This window comes from Sceloporus occidentalis, unplaced genomic scaffold (genome assembly GCF_023333645.1).
Source record: "Sceloporus occidentalis isolate IW3139 unplaced genomic scaffold, rSceOcc1.0.p SCAF_3, whole genome shotgun sequence".
Taxonomy (NCBI): domain Eukaryota; kingdom Metazoa; phylum Chordata; class Lepidosauria; order Squamata; family Phrynosomatidae; genus Sceloporus; species Sceloporus occidentalis.
In genome coordinates this window covers 66739120-66764195 of record NW_028316983.1, presented here as the reverse complement: position 1 = coordinate 66764195, position 25076 = coordinate 66739120, and the positions used below count along the sequence as shown (strand labels likewise).

General features: G+C 39.4%; 1 protein-coding gene across 2 annotated transcripts in view; it reads right to left on the bottom strand.

The window, feature by feature from the left end:
- Positions 1-25076, bottom strand: part of CACNA1S (calcium voltage-gated channel subunit alpha1 S) — a 95323-nt gene that overhangs the window by 7384 nt on the left and 62863 nt on the right. Inside the window, exons 27-41 of one of the 2 annotated variants that reach the window (XM_089514825.1) lie at positions 24019-24129; positions 23511-23594; positions 20662-20718; positions 16209-16262; positions 15317-15457; positions 15092-15157; positions 13701-13792; positions 11266-11425; positions 10230-10357; positions 9016-9112; positions 8280-8382; positions 6272-6373; positions 5633-5757; positions 3619-3747; positions 186-394 (exon numbers count right to left, since the gene is read on the bottom strand). In XM_089514825.1, the coding sequence (XP_089370951.1) occupies positions 186-394; positions 3619-3747; positions 5633-5757; positions 6272-6373; positions 8280-8382; positions 9016-9112; positions 10230-10357; positions 11266-11425; positions 13701-13792; positions 15092-15157; positions 15317-15457; positions 16209-16262; positions 20662-20718; positions 23511-23594; positions 24019-24129 (1658 nt within the window). The remainder of the gene's footprint in view (positions 1-185; positions 395-3618; positions 3748-5632; positions 5758-6271; positions 6374-8279; positions 8383-9015; positions 9113-10229; positions 10358-11265; positions 11426-13700; positions 13793-15091; positions 15158-15316; positions 15458-16208; positions 16263-20661; positions 20719-23510; positions 23595-24018; positions 24130-25076) is intronic. The other variant, XM_089514827.1, reaches the window with a different exon arrangement.

Below are 25076 nucleotides of genomic sequence, written 5' to 3'. Positions count from 1 at the left end.
CCCATGATAAGTTCACCTTAGAAAAGAAAAGATCCAAAGAGAAGCTTTTAATTCTTAGCCTCAGGTTCAGAAACTGTGCTTGGTGCATTCTCTAGTCTAGAGTCAGTCCTCTAAAATTAATGATAACACTGAGTGTCATCTCCCCCCCCCCTCCGCCACCTTCTATCTCTTACAATAGGTCTTACCGGGCTGTTGCATTGTTGTTGGCATTGCTGTTGCTGTTGTTCACATTGGTGCCTCCACCAGGTGGGAAATCATCAAGGAACACAGGGGAATCTAGCTCCTCACTTCCCATTTCGGTGAACTGCAGAGGTCTCTGGCTAGCTACATGGGGTGGTAGAGGGCTGCTGGGTTCCATAAACGTGTCAACTTGGCCGAACAAACCACCTGTCCTCTGAGAGGAGAGACAGAAGCTGTGTCACTTTCCTACTTCTTACATCTTTTACATCTCACATTGAGGGATGGAGAGAGGTCTAAACATTCAACCGTGCTTAAAGCCAGGGTGGACATTATGTTGAAAATGTGTCAGGCTATCATGCTTAGATATCTTAGAGCTCTCTCTCTCTCTCTTCTTTACAAAAAGAACTCACAGATAGTCCTGCATAGTTCAGGACTGTAACATGTGGGGAGTAGAGTTTATCCCTCCCACCCCATTTCATTTTCCCACCAAAAAATAAATAAATCACTTTTCAGAGCTCTATTTGCTCCGAAAACTATCCTTTGCAGCAAATAAAACATTCAGAAGTAAAAAGCATAGAGGGGGAAGCATTTTTGGAGGAAGAATAGGTGAAGAGAAAATCTAGATAATTCCCACAGTTGTATATCAGAAAGAGATATAGAGGCTGTGCAGACCACCCCTAAGAGGTGTCCTACAGCCGCCTACAGCTGTGGCCCCGATGTGGCTTTTCTAGGGATCAAAAAGGAGTCACAAAAGGGGTTCCTTTTTGTGCCCTGGAAAGGGTGTGATAGTTGTGCTGCCACGGCTTTAAGACATTCCTTTGGTGCTGCATTGTGTGGATGCAGCGCCAGAGGAGCGCCGTGACACCGTGCACTGTGTGGGCTGGCGTGCAGCATCACAATGCCTTGGGGGCAGAGTCAGGGCATGCATCATGTGGGCACTATGCCCTGACTCTGCCCCCATGCTGGCCTTTATGCCCAGTGTGTACAGCTCTGTAGTGAATTCTAAGTGCATTAATTTAACATTCTTTACATGGATAAATAGATAATGTAGTCTGGCCCTCAGACTCACTAATCCTTTGCAGCCAGGGTGGGTGAGGGAAAGCAGTCTCCACAGTACCTTTTTAGAATAAAGACAAGAAGGGCTGCAAAGGTCATCATGCTAACTCTCAAAACAAACAGTAAAAGTATTGTAAGATCAGCAAAAATGGGAAACAGGTTCTACAATCTTAACAAAAGTTTTTTCTGAATCATTCAATTGTTATTGGTCTTTGTGAGAGCCATTGTGGTATAGTGACTAAAATTCTGACTTAGACCAGGGAGATCAGAGTTCAAATCCACTTGGCCATGAAGCTCACTTGCTCACCCTCCCTCATCCTAACTTATCTCACAGGGCTGCTGTAAGAATAAGAGGATAAAAGATAGGGGAGACCATGCACTCTATCCTTTTCTCCTTGGAGGAAAGAAAGCATGCATGCATGCATGTATTAACTAATTATAGAATTGTAGAGTTGGACGAGACCCCAAGGACCACCCCCTGCTATGCAGGAATATGTAATTAAAGCAGCCCTGACAGATGGTCATCCAGCCTCTGCTTAAAAACCTCCAAAGGAGACTCCACTACACATACTAAATGCATCCATATGCATTTTAATTGATTGGTTATAATGGAACAGTGGGTATTAATAATAATGATCATCTTCATGTCAAGGTCATTGGTAGTTGATCTTCCAGAAAGTGGGAATCTGTCTCCTAGCTCTGTCAATCAAAAGGCAATTCTGACTTTTCCTCCTTGACAGAATTTTTACAAAAAGGAAGAAGTGGTTATCTGGTCTCCTCTCTTCCTCTAATAAGATTATATGAATAAAACAAGACAGTTGCATGATAAAAATCTTCACTGGAACTGCACAATACCAGTATTGTCATCACATTCAAATTGGATCTGTGATTCTATGAATCATCTCCCAAAATGTAAATATTTAACAATAATGGTTGCTCCTTCAGATCCATATTAAAACAGTTTCTGTGTTTGTCTCTTTGAGCATCAGCTTTGTTGCCAGTAGATCTCCTTGGTATTTAGAGCAAACTGAAAAAGCTGCAAAGAAGATGTGGGCATGGGAAGTGTGTGTGTGTGTTAGAGAGAAAGAGAGAGAGAGAGAGAGAGAGAGAGAGAGAGAGAGAGATAAACGCCCTTGTTTTTCACTGATAGAAATGTATTTTAATGTTGTTTAAAGAATATATGGCAGAGGGTTGGACTGGATGACCCTTGTGGTCTCTTCCAACTCTATGATTCTAATTCAGAACTATCCTTATAATGCACAAATCTCTTTGCTCTGCCTTCCAAAATGAGGAGTACTGGATATAAAAGATTACTAATGCTCATCTAGTAAGGTTTTTGATCTTTAACATTCTGCTCATTACATTAAGGGCTTTACATGAGCCCCATTCTTGCTACAATCGTGCTTATCAATGAAAATGGAATTATACCTTTTATATTCACCACATCACTATACATCACAGTCATGGAACTGCCACCATCACATTTTCTTCCTGACTCCCCCTTAACCTCAACTCACTTCTCTATACCCTACCCAGCATCCTTTCTGTTTATTTAATTTTATTTTCATTTTCACTTTTTCATGCTACTGTGATTTCTTTTTTAAAAAGAAAATAAATACAAAATAAAATAAAATAAAGGTAATTAGGCTGCTTGGGAATAGTAAGAGAGAGAAGGAATGGGGGAGAGGAGGAGATATTGACACCATGCGATTGCCAATATTGCAACTGCTCTGGCAGTGATGTTTCACACCTGAGGACTAGCAATAGCATTTACATTTCTATACTGCTTTATACTGAACTAAGTAGTCTCTAAGCAGTTTACAACATGTAAGCTAATTGCCCCAACAAGCTGGGTACTTATTTTAGAGACCTACGGCAGGAAGCAAGGCTGAGTCAACCTAGAGCGCTGGGATCAAACTCGCAACCCTGTGGCTGCAATATTGGCTGCAGCACTGGCATATAACCACTGCAGAATCAGGGCTCCCTCGATTGATTAGCATGATTGACACCTGGAGACTAGCATGACTGTGAGCTCATATACAGGTTTCCCTGTCAATGAAAAGGGGTGCAGCAATAGGTTATCCGGTGGGGGATACAATAGCTACAGACTGGAGGCAATGTTGTGTGAAGCTGGTTTTTTCTGACTTAAATTGCAGTTTAAAAGCCATGTGTAGTTATCTCCCAAGAAAATAATGGGTGTTCTTGGTGAAAAGGAATATATGATGTTTCCATGTGAGAAAAGTTGATGAGAGGGGGAAGAGGTGATTGATTCTGTGAATAGGGACTATAAGTGGATCATAGGCACAATATGTCTACTAGTAGGGAACTAAGGAATACTTTAAATGCCCATTAAGGGAATCTTATTTCTCTGCTCACACTTACCCTATAGATGCCTTCCTCCATTGCTGCCTCCACCATTGCTCTTTCAAGCTCCTCCTCTGCTGTCAGATCCCCAGAGATTGCTCTTTTGATCTCAGGAGCAGCTTCTTCTTCAATGGTCCTCAGGCCAGCCTCATGAGAACAGGGTGGAAATGATTACCATGAGCATGTGCCATTCACACTACAATGTGAAAGTGATGGAGCAGAAGAGTGGGAGCAAGAGTGTGACCCAAGTCACTTGCTCCTAAGGAATTCTTACTTTTTTTCTCCCCATAAAATAAACCTGGGGATTAGGCTCATGATCTATATTTCCTACCCAGCTGTCACCTAGATGATTTCCCACAACAGATAAATCAGTGCTGATGTTGACACCTGGGACAGAGGGTGCTTATAAACTGGTAGCTTCTAATGCTACCCAACTAGACACCTGACCCCACCCCAAAATGTGGCATGTTAATAGGTATTGCATGTCTTGTCTTATGCTTGCCAAAGTTACTTTTTGGACCACACTGGTCAGGAAATTATGGGAGGTGTAATCCAAAAAAGTACAGCTGTATGTGCAGATATCATGATGTTCTGACCACAGAAGACATTGTGCCATCACTATGTGGGCACAGAATAGGCAAATAAAAGTTTTGACTATAAATAAAAACATTTTAAAATATCTTAAAATTTGTGCTGAAACATTTTTTTTAACTTTAGTACTTTTGTAGGATACTTTACAATATTTTCCAAAAACTGTAGATGAGGAAATGGTTTAGAAAAAACTGAAAGAGCAGAGGCGAAGGGGAAAATAAATAGCATGGCTAAAGTTTCTAATTTTACACATTCATAACTAAGCTAAATACCTACAAAAGCTTATACTGAAATCATGATAAAGGTTAATAGTCAACACACAGATTAATAGCAGATGAATGGCAAAAGACCCATTTTCCTGATACATTCAAGATCCATGTCAAAACCCATGGCTCTTCAAAATACAGAGGAATAGCCCTTAAGTAATCTACATCTGCAGGAACTAGGCTAATTTTGATTGTTTCTAAAACAGTGCAATTTTGAGGTCTCAAAAAAGGATGGGGAAAACACCAAAGAATGATGATTAGATAGGAATGGCCTTATTTACATGTTATGCTAAGTGACCAACAAAAGTTAGGATAAAATTTTTATTGTATATCACTATATGAATATATAAAATTTTTGCACAGTTATAAAACATACAAAATAATCTACATACAAATAAATGTATCATTAAGAGTATAAACCACAGTCTCCAAGAGAGTCGACTAGGCCAGAATTCTTGGAAGGAGGAAAATAAAATGATAGTTAAAATGGTATTTCAATCCTTCATTTGTTATAAAGCCATTCATCTGTTGTAAAATCAGACACCTTTTAATAAGCACTCTTCATTAGTAGCAGCTATATATCTTCAAGTTATCCAATGTCTCCTTCACCCATGAAACAATCTTAATAGAATAAACTGAAATGTATCTGGCTTGTGCATTTTTATCATGTAGATGCTCTCTGAAAGTGTGGGAATAAAGTCTGGAAACGCCAGAGAAGTGTTCATAAGCAATCTAAGTGAAAAGATAGGCTATGGGATAATACCTCCATGAGTATATTCTCAAAGAGCAAAATACTAGCTACTTATGTCTATGGCTCTCAAACCTCCAGGTGTTTTCTACTTCATCATCCAGAAGCTCCAGTCTAGTTTGGCCAATGGTTAGGGATTCTGGCAACTGAAATCTAAAACACATAGTTTGAGAACCAGTGATTTAGGGAACATTAAAACAGAGCTGTGGAAATTGTAACTATTGGCATGCCAATATCATATCATGTATATAGTACTGACTAACTGGCTCTATATCACAGTATAAAACTTGGAAGTGTGAAGCAGACCATGGATTTTTACTGTCTCTGTTTTCATCCTCTCATGCTCCACTGTGAATGGAAAATAATTTTCTGTTTCTTAGGGCTAAGTGGAAACATGCTGGATTCCTCTGCTCCATTTTCTACTTACCTGGATTTCAACAGCATTCTTCTTGGGTCGGTAGCCGTAATACTCTTCCTGACGCTTCATGAATTTTCTGAAGTGCTCCTGGATGAGGAAGGTAGCGTAGAACTTTCCCACAGTCACCTCATCATCTAGAGAAGCACATACCAGTGAAGTCATTATGTTTAGTCAGCAACAGTAATAATAATAATAATAATAAATTTTATTTGTATGCCGCCCTTCCTTCGATCAGGGCGGCTCACAGCGGTAAAAGCAAACAATTTCAAAAACAGCTCATATAAAAATTACAATAAAAATACAATAAAAACATCCGATACACAATTATACAGCTCAAATCCTATAACAGAGGGGAAAAAAAATTAAAAAAGCCCCATGACCCAACCTCTTGGCCACGAAAAGATGAGGGAGGCCCGCAGGATATCTATTCGGGGAATGCCTGTTGAAATAGGAAGGTTTTTAAGTCCTTCCTAAATTGGGCCAGGGTGGTAGACGAGCGGAGCTCAATGGGCAGTACTTGGGCCAGTCTGCACATTCCAGGCTGCATGGGAATATGCAAAGGAGATCTGTGATAGGTAGAATATGCAAGCACTGGGAAGAGGAATTAGGGTAACAAGCTCTTTCTTGGCTGCCAGATTGAGGACTCACCCCCAATTGGTGGAATGACTTGATCCAAAAGCTTCATGCTGGTTCTTTTCCAAATTTTTTTGATAATCATCCTCAGCTCTTCATTGGCTTGTTCAAAGTTACCTATAACATCATCAAACAATTATTTCAAACTGTCCTGTTCTGTGTTGGATCCATCTTATCCACTACTATCTGCTCCAACAGCAGTAGCTATTGTTTCTATTAGAGGCTTTTTATTTGAACATCTCAGGGATATTCTTTGTGTACAGAATCCAGACCCTGACACACTTTGCCAGCAAATCAACCACTCTGGCTTACCCTTGCCCTCATCTCGCATGTATTGACCAGTGGCCTTTTAATTTGTTAATTTATCTTACAATGTAATTGCATGATTTTTCCACTACAGAGTGTCATATTTGTGTGACATCACAGGGTGACTTTTAACAGGTGTTACATTTTACCCCAGCAATGGCTGCATCCGAGGACAAATGTAAGGATAGCAACAATCATATTGAGTCCACTGGACAGTACCTCCCTAAGTACTGTATGTGGCTGATCCAGGAGCTGATGTCATATTTAAAGAATATTTTCATATCATTTGGGCATCATTCATTTGCATGAAAAGCTACTAGTACAAATGTCATGTGTTCATGGACTAATACTTGGATATATAGAAGATATAGGCCCGTTATAGACGGGCCTTAAACTACGGACTCAGTCCGTACTAGGGTTAAAAAGGGGCGTCGTTTCCGGACGCCCCTAACCCTAGTACGGACTGAGTCCGTACAAGATGGCGGCGCCCCATCTACATGGGGGCCGCCATGACTGTGTCACGAATGCGCAGCCTCCAAATGAGGCAGCGCGGACGTGACACCATCACTCCACGCGAGGGCGCTTAATGCACCCTTTCGGCGGAGCAGGAAGGAGCTCCTGGTTTGCGTCGCTGGTGCAGCCGTGTGAAGGCTGCACCAGCGACGCAAATCAGAAAAGGGCCGAGCGGACCCTTTCTGAGAGTCCCCGCTGCCGTTGGGGTGTCCTTGGGGCTTGAAGCCCCAAGGACACCCCTTTCCAGGCTGCGGGGAAGGGGCCTTTTGCCGCTTCCCCGCGGCCCGGAAAGCGGCGGATCGGGGCTTCAGCGGCTGCCGTTCTGACCACTGAGGCCCCGATCTGGCGGGGAAAGGCACACCTACAGGACGCCCCAAAGGGACGGTCTGTAACGCACCATAGATCTTCATTCGGAGTAGAATGTAGATATATTTGTGCTATGGCAGTACACCTGATGTTACATGTTTTGTTTTTATGCCATATTTTGGTGCTGGCCATGTGCCGTAATAAATTCATTCATTCATTCATTCATTCATTCATTCATTCATTCAATACTTTAGTTTTGAAAATATAATGCCAGTTTTATTGGTTGTGGGTGAGCTGTCTAGTCGCATTACATTATTTTTTTATTATTTTTTTCTCCTGGGTTTTATTGCTTCAGCTAGTTGTATGTTTATTTACATTTAATTGTTTTGATCAGTTGTTTTTCATTTGTTTTTCTGTGTGTGTTTTAAATAGTATGCAGTGTTGACAACCTTGAGTTGTCTCTAAAAAAGCTGGGACCAGATATAATTACAATTATGATAGCTATGTCTACATTGATAAGGATTTTCTCCTTTATCAGCTCTCAGGTGGATTAAATTCTTTAAATTTGTCTTTTGTAAAGCTTAAGCTCTTGAAACCTTTCCAGCATGTTGGCATGGGTCCATGCTGAAGGTACTTAAGTTAATTTACAACAGATGAGGACGTGACACTTTGAGGTCTTATGATTAAATGTACTAGAAAGACATTAGTTACTCTTGATTTATAGCATCTTCCGTTGGGCTTGTGTAATCGTGCAGTAATGGCTTTTAAGGTCAGCAGAGCTTCTACTACCATATAAAGTGACTAATGTTCTTTTGCACTCACAAGATGAATGATAGCTGTTGTGAGAAAGCACAATGGAGCTATTCAGATTTAGCCATGGATAGGTTTCATCTCTTACCTTCTGTCTTGATCTTGAGGGCAGTTCTCACCAGAGCAAAGAGGGTAGCATTGAAAGTAACTGTACCATCACTGTTCAGGGGCATATTCATTCCCACCAAGCGCTGCAAAAAGCAATCACACATACAAATAAATGTGTGTGAAGTCACAAATACAATGACATGTTATAGCCCTAGTCAGGTGCGGAGAAAATAGGGAGATGCCCTTGTCCTCTCTACTAGCAGCCTTCCTGTGAGAAAGTTCAAAGGGAAACTGTAATAGTGTTCACCTGAATAAGGTCAAAAGGCTCTACATTAATGGGAACCATGTTTATCGGAGTTCCTGATAAGAGGAATCTCTACAACTGTGATTACCTGAACATGGTTACATTTTCACTTCAGAACTTTCTAGCAGATATAGGAAGGTTGCTAGTAGAGGGGTTGGAGCTGCCACATACATTCATATTCCTTCCACAGAGTAAGGGTTCTATTTATCTTTCTCTTCATACACATACACAGATAATTGTGGGTGTATATTCAAAACACATTCAGGTCCCTTAACTTTAACAACTATTACAGCATGTTGACTTTAACACCTGACTGCAGCATTAAATGCCAACCCTTCATTCCTATGCCTGTTCAAGTATTTCTAAAGTCCATTGCATGCCGGTTTATGATATCATTTGGTGCAGGAGTCAGAAATAACATGGAAACTATAGCAAGAATTGACCCCAGTTAGAGTTTATAAGGAAAGATTACCTTACAAGCTACACGATGTGGACAAAACTTCCCAAAGCCCAATGGAGGCTGGATTCGTCTCAGCAGAGTCACCACATCTAGATGTTTGATCCGGCCCCTGTGAAGAAGAGTAAGAGAAAACTGTGATTTTATACTGTGAAATTATATAGGCAGAACTAGATGAGTCAGCCTCTCCTCTGCTTGTTATATTGCCCTGTTCATTCAACAAGACTTTATGGCCAGTCCTGGCTCTCTTGTGTGTGCTGTGCACCTACATGAAAATATATATCTTTGTTTTATGAGTTAGATTGCACTGTGATGTGAGCCCAAACTGTGGTTTTCCCCCTAGAAGACAAGAAACAGCTGTATTTATTTTTTGAAAGATACTGAGCACTTATGATTTGACCATTGGGTGGCAATAGTGAGTTCAGATAAACATGCTAGGTCTTAAGAAGATCTTTCCTACACATGATACAGCTATAGCTTCAGTATTGATCTAAGCAGCTCAGTCTTCAGAGTGTTAGTTATTCTAAATTTATCTTGCCATTACTTGGGAACAAAATACAATACATGCTACAAATCAGAATGTGAATCTATGTCCCTATTTAATGGGCAACTATACCCAACAGTAATCACAGCAGGAAAAAGACTCAGGAAAATTAACCCTGTCATATCCCAGTTAGAAATGTACTTTCAAATAAATTGATGGGATAAGGGTTCTATTGTTGTGTGCTTTCAAGTTGTTTCTGACTTATGGAGACCCCAAGGTGAACCTATCATGGGGTTTTGGGGGACTTGGAGTATAATACTCCCAGGCTCACCCAGGCTCCATGGTTGAATGGGGAATCAGACCCTGATTTTCAAAGTCATAGCCCAATGCTCAAACCACTACATCATCAGGACTGGAATATCTGGTAACCAAAGGAGGTGGAGTAGGGGAGAGCTCAAACTGTTGTTGCCCATTTTGTAGATCAAGGATGGGAATTTTGAGGCCCGTGTTCCACAGAACCCCCAATTTATTTATGTTTTTTACAAAAAAATTCAGTGGAACCCCCTGCTTGTACTGTTGGCTGCCTGGCATTTTGCCTCCTAAATGCTATTTTAAGGAGCCTTCCATTATGAAATAGCAAAAAGTGCTGTTTTGGAGACTGGAAGTGACTTTTAGAAACACTAAGCTTTATTTTCATTGCCAAAGGAATAATTAATTAGAAGATTAATAACCGACTGATTCTCACTTGGCCTCAGGATCATATTCTGCCCAGATTCGTTTGAACTCATCCAGGTGATGTGGACCTAATATGGACCAATCCCGTGTGAGGTAGTCAAAGTTGTCCATGATGACAGCAACAAAGAGGTTGATAATCTAAGGAGAGATGAATTGATAAAACGGGAGAAAGATGGCAGAGGGTAATGCTGCTGCTGAGCTGAAGTTAGCCAATGGCTTGTAGAGTAATCGTTATACAGCTGAAGGAGAATACTCAAGGTGACTCATTGGCATTAGAATTTCATTACAGCAAATTGTCCTCTGTGCTTTAAAAAGCAGCTAACTGCTGATAATTGGTAGAACCTGGAAAAATTACGTTTTTGGAGCACAACTAGCAGAACTCTCCAATCAGCATGGCTAATGAATGGATCAGAGGTTTCAGAAGACTAATGTCTGTTTTTCCTTCAGTGAAAAAGTGGGTGAAATTTGGGAGGTAAAGCTGGTTAAAAGCTCTTTCACACTAATAGGACAAGCAGAACCTTAAGCCTGTTTCAATGGAGACAATTCCACCCCCTACTTTGCTTTCCACTTTCTGCTTCAGAACAGTTTCTGATTGTATTTGGTTTCGAAGGGCAATCTATTAATCCTGACACCTGTTGCCTAAACCATCCATGGCTGAGTGGTCTGAGAGAATGGCAGTCTCTTGAGCCACAGAGAAAAACAATTGCTGGATAGACTTGAGGGTCACAGGCAATTCAACTGGTTGAAATGTGAAAGATTTAAAATAAGCAGTTGCTAACAACAATTTACAATTTACAGTCAGGGAGAAATGAAATCAACTATATCTAGCAGCAATACTAGGTATAGGAAAAGTGGGAGAGGAAACAATTGAACAGTCGTCTTCTGTGCCTTCAATTATACAGTATAGTAAATGGAGTGAACAACTAGACTTACCCATTACTACTAGCTTAGCAGATGATGATGATGATGAAAGCATGTTTACCCATATGACACAATTATATGTTAAAAGTCAATAAACACAAGATAGGCCAGCAAAAAGAACATACCAGGAATGCACATAGCATGTAGAAGCTGATGAAGTAGAAATAAGCAAAACCTGTGCCACAAGTATATTCTTCCCCAGGGGCATAATCCGATTCAGGGTCACACAGTTTCCCATAGCTGGCAGCTAGTAAGATTTCCTGCCAGGCCTCACCTGTTGCACACCTGATAAAAGAAATGAGGTGAGACATTTCCAGAATGCATTAACTGGGCAAGATGGCATGAATGAATGAATGAATCTTTATTTATATACCGCTATTCCAATGATCACAGCGGTTTACAATCAGTTAAAAATACGAAAACAGAAAAATCCAATAAAAGAAATCCCCCCACATTAAACAATAAAATACAAGCGATAAAAATATCCATCATTCAATCACCTTTTAAAACCATTAAAACCAGTAACACCAATAACACCAAGGACATCCATTACATTACAACAGCATAAAAGGAGAAGAGTGGAATTAAGGGATATAATGATATAATGATTTTGAAAGGGGATAGAGGTTAGCATTCTTGAAGTCAAATTCCACATATTGTAAAATTACAACCATTCCTTTCTATAAATTTTCCAAGCTTCTGGGGTTAAAACCATGTACAAGGACTTAATTTGTCACATAGGGGCCGTTCAGACTACCTTTTACCCGGGATCAGAACCTGGATTAACCACGGGAAGTTCATATTGGCCCCGATTCTTCCACGAGTGAATTGGAGGCTTTCACACCCGTTCAGGGGCAAATGCCCCTTGATGCAGGTCTTTTGAAAGCGGAGTAAAAGCTGTATCTTTTAAAAAACAACGGGTCTGGCAAATATGAACTTGTCCCCAATCATGATCGGGCAAGTTCAGAGGGAGGGCGGAACATGCCTCCGCTTCATCGGAAGGAGCCGGAGAAAGGGTGCCAAGGGCAATTGGGGTAACGGAGCAGGAGGAGGAGAAGGAAGGAGCTGGAGAAAGGGTGCCAAGGGCAATCGGAGTGATGGAGGAGGAGGAGGAGAAGGAAGGAACTGGGGGAAAGAAGGGGGCCCTGAAGGGCAGAATGGGAAGGAGGAGGAAGAAGGAGCAGGGCAAAGGGTCAAGTTCAGGGGAGGGAATTAGGTCAGAGGGAGAGCAGGGAATGGAACATGCCTTTGCTCTCGCAGGCAGCTTTCTCTCTCTCTCTCTCTCTCTCTCTCTCTCTTTTGTATTTTTATTTTGACAGACTATGTGAATACTTTTTCTACAGGTAGATACATATATGGATAGAATATGTCTGCTTGTGCTACATTTTCCTTTCATTAGCTTGCTCCCAGCACGGCACCTCACTTTGCAAGAGGCTTTTTTTCTAAATTATTTTTTATATGTGAATGCTACAGTGCGAATGTTACAAATGTTACAAATGTTTCTCTTTCAATTTGGCAAATTGATACAGAATGCTTTTGATACTGTATATGTCTATAAGGAATTCTGGGGTGGCTGAGGGAAAGCAAAGGATGCAGAGATGGCATTCCGATGTGAGGAATTAATTAATTAATTAATTAATTAATTATTGTATGTGTATGAGGCATTCTGGGGTCACAAGGAGGGAGGATGCAGAGATGGCATTAGATTGCATTTTGGAGTTGAAAACGGAGGCAGAGGAAGATCCATAATCTGTAGTGACCCAAATACACACAACACACACACCTGGAGGTTTTAAAATTTGACAAAATATGCGTACACTGCCACCAGTTTTTTTAAAAAAATGGAGGGGGGAAGCACCCATCCGATTAAGGTAAATGATAGTGGGCACTTGGCTCCGGAGAGATTCGGGAGGGGGGACCCGATTCTGCCCAGTTCCATCCAGGGTAAATGTCCCAGTGGGAATGGGGCCATAGTAGGGTGCATAAAACCTTAAGTGCCACTGTTCACTATTAACTGCTCCAAAGCCCAATTCTTTTTGATCCAGATTGTGTGTTAGCAGATATTCTGATTTGCCCTGTAAGTTATAAACCTCCAGGACAGAGCCAGTTAAAATAGCTGTTTAGCAATAAACAATAAGTCAAAAGTTCCAAGACTGGAAACTAGTTCAGAATGGCCAGAATGGGCCTCCTTTACAGGCTTGCCTCTGAAGGTCTTTCACAGGACAGTCCTATATTAGAAGGTGTCCTCTGTCTGAAAAGTTGTTCAAATCCAAGCAGAAAGAAAGAAAGAAAGGTAGAAGATGTTGCCCTATATTCAAGCAGAAAGAAAGAAACAAGAGTAGAAGATGTTGCCCTACAACAATTAGCTCCTGAATAATAGACTAAGCAGACACATAGGTCATCAGATCATAGTCTTTGCCATTATGTTGAGATTTACTGTCTTACAGTAATTATTTCTAAATGTATGTCTATACATGCAAATTAGCATATGAAAATTTTATGTAAATCAGTACCGTTTGCATGATGCATTTCCTCTTTTTTGGAATCAGGTGAGGCTTACCTGAACAACAGCAACACTGCTTGTGGAAAGGTCTGAAAGTTGTTGTTCCTATTTATTTGGGTTCCATCAACCAGAGCAACTTTCCCAAACATCTGTAAACCAAAAGTTCTGTTCATCATTGCCAAGAATTTACTGTTTTACTAGACATCTATTCCTGTTGTGGGTTTCTTTGATAAACTTGCATCTTTGTACCAGTTACCTTGCTGACACACTTGGTTTCTACTTCAGATGTTTAGCTGGGTGCCTAGACAGACTGCTCCTATAGGTACCATTCAAAAATCATTGTGCAACTATTACTTCCTTCCTTCCTTCCTTAAAAGGCAGAAGCAGTAGGAAAACAATGGATGATTGGGTTCTGTATATAATTCTGTTTGAATAGGGTGACCTCTGGGGGTTTTTTTAGAATAGAAGAGACCCTCATGCAACCCATAGGTTCTGTGGCCCCTGAAGCCTGCCTGAAAGCCCTCCACACCCCAATTTTCTTTAAAAATAAATACAAATATAATCACAAACAAACACTCAAACTGCCCCAAAACCATGGTGAGTTGAATCCCTCCCCAAGCCTGCTTCAATTGTGGAAACTGGGCATATTTCCATCAATTCTTGAAGCTGGAAGGGATATGACATCACTGCCACTTGCACAAGAAGCAGCCATGTGGCCAACGGGTGGCACCCTACCCCACTGTTGTCAATGTCACTTTAAGATAAATAATAATAATAATAATAATAATAATAATAATAATTGCACTCTTTCCACAAAACTGGGACTCAGGACAGCTTACAATATTAAAAAACAGTACAATTAAAAACATGCAGAAAAGGTACACTAAAACAGAATTAAATTATTACAATATTAAAACAAATTACACGTTAAAAGAATAAAATAGTTAAAAGGGTAAAAATGTGTTGTTTTTATTTAAATTTACCGTGTAACACCCTGGCCCATTTTTTAAAAACTTTGTTTTAAATGCTGGTCTGAACAGAAAGGTCTTAGCTTGCTGGAGGAAGAACAACAAGGAAGGGGCCATTCTGACCTTCCTGGGCAGGGAGTTCCACAGTCTAGGGGCATCCATTGAGAAAACCCTCTCTCATGTCCCCACCAACTGTGGTTGTGATGGGGGTGGGACTGAGAGAAGGGCCTCTTCTGATGATCCCAGAGCTCAGCTGGCTCGTACATGGAGATACGGTTTGCCAAATAGCCTGGACTTGAACCATACAGGGCTGTATAGGTCATAACCAACACTTTGAATTGTTGAGGAAGAGGAAGAAAAATATGTTACAGCCACTGACTGTGCCTTTAAAGTAACATGCACTGTTTGACTGTGAGAAAGACAGGGAATCTGAGACAAAACAAGTCTCAGGGAAATGCAAGCACTTTCTCACATCCTTACCTGCATCCCAATTACAGCATAGATAAAGAACAACATCACAATCAGCAGGGCCACATGAGGCAGTGCCTGTGGGGCAAAGCACAGAATAATAATCCAAGGATCATATACAACTGCTACGCAAAGTAATGGGATAGAAACTGCAGAATTGTAATGCCTGCCTCTGCTTTGACCAACAACCCCTTTCCACTTCCAGTACCCCTCTTTCACCTAGAACTAAGTTCTTACCTGGAAGGACTTGATAAAGGTCCAGAGTAAATTTCGAATGCCTTCACTTCGGTTTAGCAGTTTTACCAAGCGCAGAACTCGGAAAAGCCGGAAGAAAGTGATGGAGATCCGGCCAGTTTCATCAGGATCTATGGGAGGAGTCTATGGAAAGAACAGATCCATGTGGCAGTGAGAGAAAATAAGCAGACACAGAAGAAAACTTATGGTTATTCACCAACAGATCTGTGGTGTTCATCTAGTATGACCAGCGCAATACAGCTGTTATCAATGATTTAATTGTGGATGACGATGAAGACTGACATGGTATGCAGTCTTTAAACCTGTTGAGAAGCTAGAAGGTGCTGACTTGTCTCAGTACTGTCCATCTTGATTTTTCACTACTGAACCAACAAAAAGCAGGAGTACTCTGTGCACGATAAAAGATTTAACCTCCTTCTCCAAAATTTCAATTTACCACTGCACCACTGTAGAGTTTTGATGGCAGCTAGTATATTTGCAACCCCTGTTTAACAGTCTCCTTTCCTGAATTGCTGGAGATGGCCTCACATGTGGTAATAAGGCCTCCAGATTGTTCTGGGCAACCTCAACATCCACACCAAGACTAATTTAACAGGGTTGATGCAAGGCCTCATGGGTGCCATGGCACTGTTTAAATTTGTACTTGATCCAATACATTTGGCAGATCAGACTTCAACTTGATCTCTCCTTCTGAGAAGTAAGATGGCAATCTGGGATCTTTTTGGTATCAAGCAAAGATGTTTTTATTCTCCTAGGCTTTTGAACTAATTTTAAAATTTTCTTTTTAAAACCGTATTATACTTTAATTTGGTATGATGTCCATGACGGTCAGTGTATGAACATTATTAATAAATAAAGAAGAAAACAAATTTACCTGTGATGTGGCTTCTCCAGTATTGGTGGCCTCCTGGATCATCAGTGGTTGGGTCTGTGAACACATCCCATCGTAATAAGCACAGCAATGGTTGCAACACAGGTAGCACTAGGGCCTCAGGGCCAACAACATGCTAAACTATGGGATGGGATAAAACTACATGATCGACTGCATGCTGATAAAAAACACTGGATATAGGAAGAGTCATGCCATCACCATTACACTGGTTCCCAATGGTAATTCCTTCCTGGACTCACACAGTCATCTCTAGAACTCTTGGATTATTGGCTTTACTGAAAGAAGGATGAGTCTGAACCATCAGAACTTATAGGAGCAGCATGGCAGGATAGGAGTGAAAGGAAAGGTCATGGGGCAAAGTGTAAAGGTTGTGAAGAAAGGTTAGCACTGGATGATCTGGTAGCCTCCCAAGTGATATCTGTGCTATAAGTGTGAACTGGAGAAATGCTATAACTGGAAATACATTTCCCAGCTGCAGGAACTGTAGCTTTGTGTACATATAAAGTACAACTCAAACAAAGCTACAGTTAATAGCATCTATTTCATTGTAGTGAAACCATGGCAGTTAAACTGGTTTAGACTTGTAGCGGAAATATGTCATGACATTGCAGTGACAAGCACATCAGTGGCTATTCAATACACAGTCAATCTCATACCATTTTGCCAGGCTAGTTCACATGGGTCAGTTGTGCAAAGAACACATTCAATGCAAAACTGATCCACAGATTTCTGTTTCTGCAGAGTATCAAAACCATCATTTACAGTTTAGTTTTATATCCAGTGCATAAGCTATAGGACATTCTGCACTGATTGTATGTTCATCAGTAATAAAGATACACAGTACAGTTTTCAGGGTGGATCAGGAATGGAAATTGTATTTTCCATATCCTAGAGACAAACTTGCTGGCTTTTGCTGTACACCAGAAAGCAAAATTGACAATTGCACTGCCAGGGCTGTCCCTGCCATCTGCTTTGTAGGGCTGTTCATTCAGTGATATCATAAAAGTATAATCAAAACAGTTTTGCAAGGTTAACATAAAAAGCCGAATGCTAGAAGCTGTTAGCTTTATGCAACAGTACATTTTACAGGCCCTAAAGAATGTAAAAATAATATTATAGGTTCTTAATAGCCATCTATGCATAATATGCCAATGTTTTATTGCCCAGCAAGCAATGACAAGCAATTTTCTTATCTAGACATCAATCTTTGCTGGATGTGTCAACAAGAAGCAAACAAAGAAACAGCAATTGGTTGTTTTCAGATGTATTTTAAAAATGTGATAAGTTCTCATGAAGAATTCATACTTCATACATACATCAAGAATTCATTATCTTACAAAATTCTCATATTTGTGGTGTTTATCAAGAGAATTCATAAAACTTATAAAATTTATAAAATATACGTCCAGATTGAAGAAAGCAAGAGAAGAGTAAGTTGATGGACAATATTTGACAAAAAATTGACTGTGACAAGAAAACTCAAGGAAGATTTTAAGAAACTTAACAAAAGTTTTAGTTACTTCGGCAGCAGTTTTGATTGTTTATGGTCCAAGAAATGAATGTCAAACTATCATATCTGAAGCAAAAGAATTTTGAATTTGCAAATAAACCTGGGAATTGGCTTTTTTATGAGACAGGAAAGGATAAAGAAATTTGTCACTAAGATCAAGAAGGGAGATCAGTATGTAATAGACAATTTGAAAAATTTTAAAAGTCTTTGAGGGATACTACAGAGGACTATATGGGAGGGGCAATGAGAAAATTTTAGATATAGAATACTATTTGGATAAATTTCAATTGGATAAGCTAGGGTTGAAACAAAACCAGTCTGAATGGACTGCAGACAACTATGGAACTTATTGAAGCAAAAGGGGACCAACAAAGTTGTCCCCTCTCATCCTTACTGTTTATTTTGTCATTGGAGATCCTACTGAGAGATGTTAGACAAGGTGACAGAATCTGTGGAGTGAGGATAAAAAAAAGGATAGTATAAACTGAGGGCTTATGTGGATGATATTGTGATAATGAAACAAAAACCACTGAAATCAATGAAGGCTTTTCTGGGGGAAAAATAAGCATTTTGGGACATGTTGCAGGCTTAAAGTGAACAGCAATAAAACAAAGTTGCTGACTAATATATGACTTCAGAAGAGGAAAATGAACTATTTGCACTTTCAAGTTTTAAAATGGAAAAGGGGCGATTAAATATCTGGGAATTACAACCATGAAGAATAATAGTTTATTATTTCAAAACAACTATGAAAAAGTCTGGAAAGAAAAGAGACCTAGAAAAATAGGGAAGCTTAAGTTTACCCCTTTTGGGAAGGATTGCAGCAATAATAGCAAATGTTTTGCAATCACTTTTATTTTGCTTTCATACTATTTTCAGAAATGGAATGCATTTTATGAAATGGCAGAAAAAGATTTTCATATTTATCTGACAAGCAAACAGACCCAGAATAAAATGTAAAGCACTATACAATCCTAAGGAAAGGGTTGGCTTTGGAGATCCTAATATTCAACTGTATTATGAGGCCTGTTACTTTGTATGGTTCAAAGAAGCAATATTGCTTAGAGATGAGAAATTCTTGGTTATCTTTGATATAATAAAGTAAAGAAGTATGCTGAATTTAAAAACCATTGTATTAGAAAGTCTCATTTATGAGTTTGGTATAAGTATAAACAGAATTTTTTCCTAAGATAACATTCACCACTTCACTGCTGGAAAGCTTTTTAAGGAAAGAATGGCTTAAAAATTGGAGATAGTTGCTTTTTAATGATTCTTTGTATTTTGAACAGGGCAGCTGGATGTTTAAATTGAGAGTGATCATTCTTATGAAAGGCAAAGTTCTTAACTGGTTTGCTTATATGCAACTTAAGAACAAATTTAATCAAGTCAAAAGGAATGCAGCCATAGTGATTTGAGAAAATAAATTTTATTTAGAGTTGTGTAAAGATAATGACCATGTAATTTAAAAAGTATATAAATGACTCTGAAACTAGAGACAGAAGAGAGCCTATATAATAGTACATGATAAGGTGGGCCCAAAATTTTGGGCATAATGTTCAAATGCATGTATGGAAAAAAGTGTAGTCCAAAGATATAAATAAATCTTGTATAAGATGATATAAAGATCGTATGCAACCTCAAATAAGTTGCTGAAAACATCCAAGAATGTTTCGAATCAATGTTGGGAATGTCAAGAAAAGGAGAGCTCCTTTTTTTCATATACAGTGGACTTGTAAGAAGCAAAACGTTACTGGTCTAAGATTTATATGCTAGATTTTGTAATGTTACCAGAAATGTTTCTGTTAGAAATGGATTACTTCTTTGTTACATGATAGCTGCAGCAAACACATTGGAGCTTATCACTTGGCATTTTAAATCAGCTCCAGCCCCCCGGGCTGCAATTGGGACATGGGATGGAGGTGGGGGTTATCACACACTAAATCGTTGCCAAATCACTGGCCACCATCAGCCCGGGTCCCAGCTGGGTCCAAGCTGCGCTCTGCCAGCACTTTTTAGAAGTTGGAAAGCTTTTCAACTTCTAAAAAGTGCTGGCGGAGTGCGGCTTGGAACCGGGCTGATGGCAGCCGGTGATTCGGTGGCGATTTAGTCTGCAATAATCCCTACCTCCATCCCACGTTCCAGCTGCAGCCAAGCAATAAGATCCATTGTTTGCCCAAACTTGGAAATGCATTGAAACACCAACAATGGAAGAATGAATTGTTAAGGTAGTTAGCTGAAATGGCCAAGCTAACATAGGTTCCAAAGGATAAGCCAACTGATTTTTTTTAATGATTAGAAACTGTTTATGGACTTTTTAAAACAATAATAAACCTAATGAAGTAATAATCTGTGGTTATGGTTACTAGTAATTCTAGTAGGAGCATTTAATTGCAACTGCAATGGTAGAAAAACATATTTCTTTTTTATTTATGTTTTCACTACATTTAGGATTGGAGGGGTCAAAGCCTAATTATGTTTAATATGTTTCATTCTTTCTTTCTTTTTTCTCCCCCCCCCCTGTTTTTTTTAAATATCCCTTTTTTCTTTTTGAATGCATTCTTTCAGTGTATATTATCTTGGTTTTGATTAAAAAGTGTTAAATAAATAAATTACAAAAAATTACAATGAATTCATGGCCATTGGCTTTTGGGTGAGTGCTAAGTTGATAGTTCAAGAAGTTGGTTGTGTGGCAGACATGCCTTTAGGCTTGATCCCTGCTAGGATCAATAGAATCTCCAGACTGACAACTTTCTCTCCCTCCTCTGTAACAGTACTATTTCTGAAAACTAACTTGTGTCATCAGTCTCATGCAATCCACATTAACACAACAGGAGATGGCAATAAGGAAGTGGTCTAGGAAGGGGAAAAAAAGGATATATGAACAAAAAGGGTAGCGCACAACAAGCTCATGCAGCTGATATTTACAATGCCATTACAGCCACCGCTTAGGCAGTACAATCCACCACTGGAAGCAAGAATTGTCTGTCAAGAGAATAAAAGAGTCAGGAATCTGATAACTACAATACAAAGATAGAGGAATGGGAGTCAGAATGAGTTTGAAAGAAAGAACAGAAAGAGGAAGGAAGGAAGGAAGGAAGGAAGGAAGGAAGGACTGGAGGAGTTGGAGGGGTCATGTTTCACAGAAGGAGATAATGGAAGATGCCAACTGTGACAGTTACAACGAGGAAGACAGGTAGAAAGGAGGAAGGGGAAAAGGAAGGGATAAAATATTGAACAAAGGCAATTAGATAAAATAAGGACATGGGTCTTGAGCACTGACTTGAAAAAAAGAGCACTAAACTGTTAAAACTCCCCAGAGTTTTCCCATTAGTACCACAATTTCTAACTGAAGCACAGAAAAGTCAAAAGATCCAGCTTAGATGAACCTGGAATAAGCCCTGGACACAGGGGCATCCTTGGCCACTTTTAGAAAATCCGTATGTTCTTAGATTGGATGCCTACCCTACCCTCTGCTGCATATCTAGCTACAGGTGGATAGTGAAGAAATCACTGGTGAGTGAAATTTCAAATAGATCTTCAGAAGAGACTGGCTCTCAGGATGCCTCCCATTTTGCTGCATCATTTGGTGGAGGAATAGCCTTTCCTTTATTGATGGAAATAATTCCAAAATTAGATAGAATGACCTAAAAGAAGATAGCCCACAGAGTTTAATAAGTTGGCTTGTCTCCTCATCCTGTATTTATATTTATGTTTATCTTTATGTCATGTTTTATGATTGTTGCATATGGTTACAGTAGAAAAGAAATGAATGTATGTGTTTGCTGGATCAGAGCTCTAATATGTTCTTTTTTCTTGGCTATCTTTTCTATCAAGACAACATACTTCTCATGAATAAATATATGATCTCTAGGGAAGTTTCATAAGTAATGCCACCAGTACTTTAACATACCTGATATTATTTATTTTTGAACTACCATAAAGAATATCTATGTGCTCATCTGAGGGAATTTATGAACATTAATATACAAACAAATTCAACAAATGGACTAGAAGAGAAGAGAGAGGAAGAAAACACACGAAGCATAGAAAGGAACAGAATGGCTATGTTTGCAAACTAAAAATATAATATATTGAGGTTAAAGAAAGAGCTGCATCGGCAATGCCTTTCTGTCTTATGGAATCAAAACAGGGTTATGTATTTTTGCCAACAACATGGTATGGGAAAAGGTTCTTTGATAATCCTGGGCCAAGTATTAGCCTTCTTAGATTTTCATAGCCAGTATCTGCTCAAGAGGAAGCACCATTCTAGTGTGATATGTAAAAAGCTACATGAAAGATGAAATTAGGGCAAAAACAGTCCTGCTACTGATGATAAAGGAAATAAAGAGGCAAGCAGGAGAGAAAAATCACCAGGACGTCTGCATGCTCCCAGGCTCCATTCCTCAACTCCACTGAAATTAATCTTTTTTTGCCTTAACCACTTAGCAACTACAGCTTCCCTTTGAGACTTTTGGCCAACTAATGGGTAGATTACACTCAGACATTGAAGTATACAGGTTAGTATTTCTGTAAATCTAGTGGATAGAATCCTGAAGGTCCCTAAGTAAGTAAAAAGGATAACTTTCCTCCTTTTAAAGCCCAATTGTCTATTGATGGCTAAGCCTTGAAATAGCTCTCTACACTTTGGAGCTTGACAACAACTCCTCAAACAGATGGATCATTGTGCTGTTGATTTCTACAACTTCAGCACAGGCTAATAAGGTAAGTTTGGTTTTTAAAGAATGGGAGAAGTTTTTCTGGATATTGGAGTCTATAAGGAAGACATTGTTCAGTGTTTCATGTAGGAATATGATGACCTTGGTAAGACTTCTTAGTAATAAGGAAGGAGTCATGAACACTACTGATGAATATTATTGGTCTAAAGCTATTTCTACAGCTAAAGCTAACTTCAAAAACAAGCTGCAAATACAAGCAATAGCAGTGCACTGAGCATAAAAAAAGCATATGAGGTCTGTGTACTCTGTACTCAGTATATACAGACATACAGGTTGTGGTACACATGTGATATTCCACATATGGTTATGTTATATACTCCAGGGTACATCATAGCAGTCACACACATGTATACAAAAAGGCCATCTGTATATGACAGTGTAGTGATAAAAGACAGACACACTATAGACAAATATAATAAGCAGATATTTGAAACATGGTTGCCATGGACAGCAAAGCAGAAATTATCAGTGGTTACCATGAGGCAAGCCATTTCAAGCTTCATTTCACACTAAATTTTCCAGCTGCATATTATTTGCCAAGGGCATATAAGAGGATACAGAGATTGCAGGACAGTTGAAGTCTCCTAGGTATATATTTGTTAACTAGGATCAAGAACAGGTCTACTGATAGTGCTTCTTGGAAAAAATGAGTAGGGACCACAGCATATACTAAGCAAATCCAGTTCTGTGTGTGAGATGGCTATGACTCAGTTCAGGGATGACTACTTTGAATGAAAAGTTCTATTTGGGCATGCAGAAATTCATACAACAGCTTCTCCCAGTTTGGCATTCTCCAGAAGTATTGGACTATAACTCCCATTATTAACAATTAGCATGGCAAATGGAGTTGCAGACCAGGATGCCTGAAAAGCACAGAGGAAAGTTGTCACATATTTAGTGGGACGTTGGGAGGCTGATAATGCCATGGAGCGAGAACCACGGTTATCCTGCAACCTCTTTTTCAGCTTTACAGTTGTTCTTCTGAAACATTCCCAATCCCTAAATCCCTGCAATGTTGGTTGCCCTCATTGCACTTACATCAATCTGACTCAGGATGACATCAATGATGCTACCGATTACTATGAGGAAATCAAAGACATTCCAAGGGTCCCCAAAGTAGCCCTGGAAAAATATAAAAAAGAGAATTGACTCTAAAGAAGTGGAATTAAACTGAAGCATAACAAAAGATAGGGCTTTTCAGTCTGTGTAGTTTTATTAGGACTATAAACTGATATGCAACCACACACTTACTCCACTCGCTAGCAGTCCTGTATAACTAGTCCCACCAAATGTTTCTTTGTTTATATTCAATTATTTCTTAGATGGTTTCAGAATCTTCCCCAGCTAGTTTATAATATAAAACTGAAAATTAAAACACATTTTTAATTTAAACAGTTTTTAAAATATATCAATTAAAATAACATACAATTTAATATATCGAACTATAGTTAATAGTGTAAAATCTTATTCCCTTGAAAAAGGAATGTGTTACCCTAAGCAAAATGTCAGACACACTTTATGCTTGGAGCCTTATACATCCACTTACCTTAGCCTTGAAGGCTATAAGTTTCAGGATCATCTCCACAGTAAAGAGAAGTGTGAAGACCACATTGAGAACATCTGAAATGTGGTTCATTGTCTCTGATTGATTGTAATGCTGTAGAGATGTTTGAAAAATAGTAAATGTAAAGGTTTGAAAGCATTTAATAGAGGGAGAAATAAGTACATTTCATAAAACTAGATCAGGGAAAGAATACTGATATGGTCATGAAAGACACAGACTCATGATAATGAGCATCCTGATTTGTGCCTTGGCACACAAGGAGCCCTGGTGATGCAGTAGTTAAATGCTGGTACTGCAGCCACAACGTTGTAAATTCGATCCTAGAGGAAGGCTCCAAGGTCTGTTCATCCTTTCAAATGAGTACCCAGTTTGTTGGGGGCAATTGGCTTACACAATGTAAACCACTTAGGAAGTGCTAGTTCACTGATAAGCAGTATAAATAAATAATAAATATAATAAATAAAATATTTATTTATATCCTGCCTCTTCCTTTTGGGGATTGAGGTGGGCAACAACAGAGTTTATGATACAATATAAAAACAATAAAACTGACAAAACCCTGACCTAACCCTTCCTCCCAAACTATAAAATTAACATAAAACATGATTAAAATATATAACATTGCAATACAATATCACAAGATTATTTTACAACCCGTGAATGATGAGGAGATATAGTAGGAAGGACGGATAGAATCGGTTCTGTGAGGTTATCACTCAAAGAAGGCCTGCCGGAAGAGAAGGGTTTTTGTTTCTTTTTTAAAAGCCTCCAATGAGGATAATTGGTGAATCTCTTCCGGCAGGTCATTCCAAGCTTTTGGAGCCGTAGCAGAGAAAGACCTCCGGGAGGTGACCACCAATCTGGTCTTTTTTGGATGTAAAAGATTTTTCCCGGAGGAACGGAGTGTACAGGAAGGATTATATGGGAGGAGGCGTTCCTTCAAGTAGACTGGACCCAGGCCATGTAGGACTTTGTAGGTGATAACCAACAGCTTGTACTGAGCCCGGAAGCTAATAGGCAGCCAGTGTAATGACTTTAGA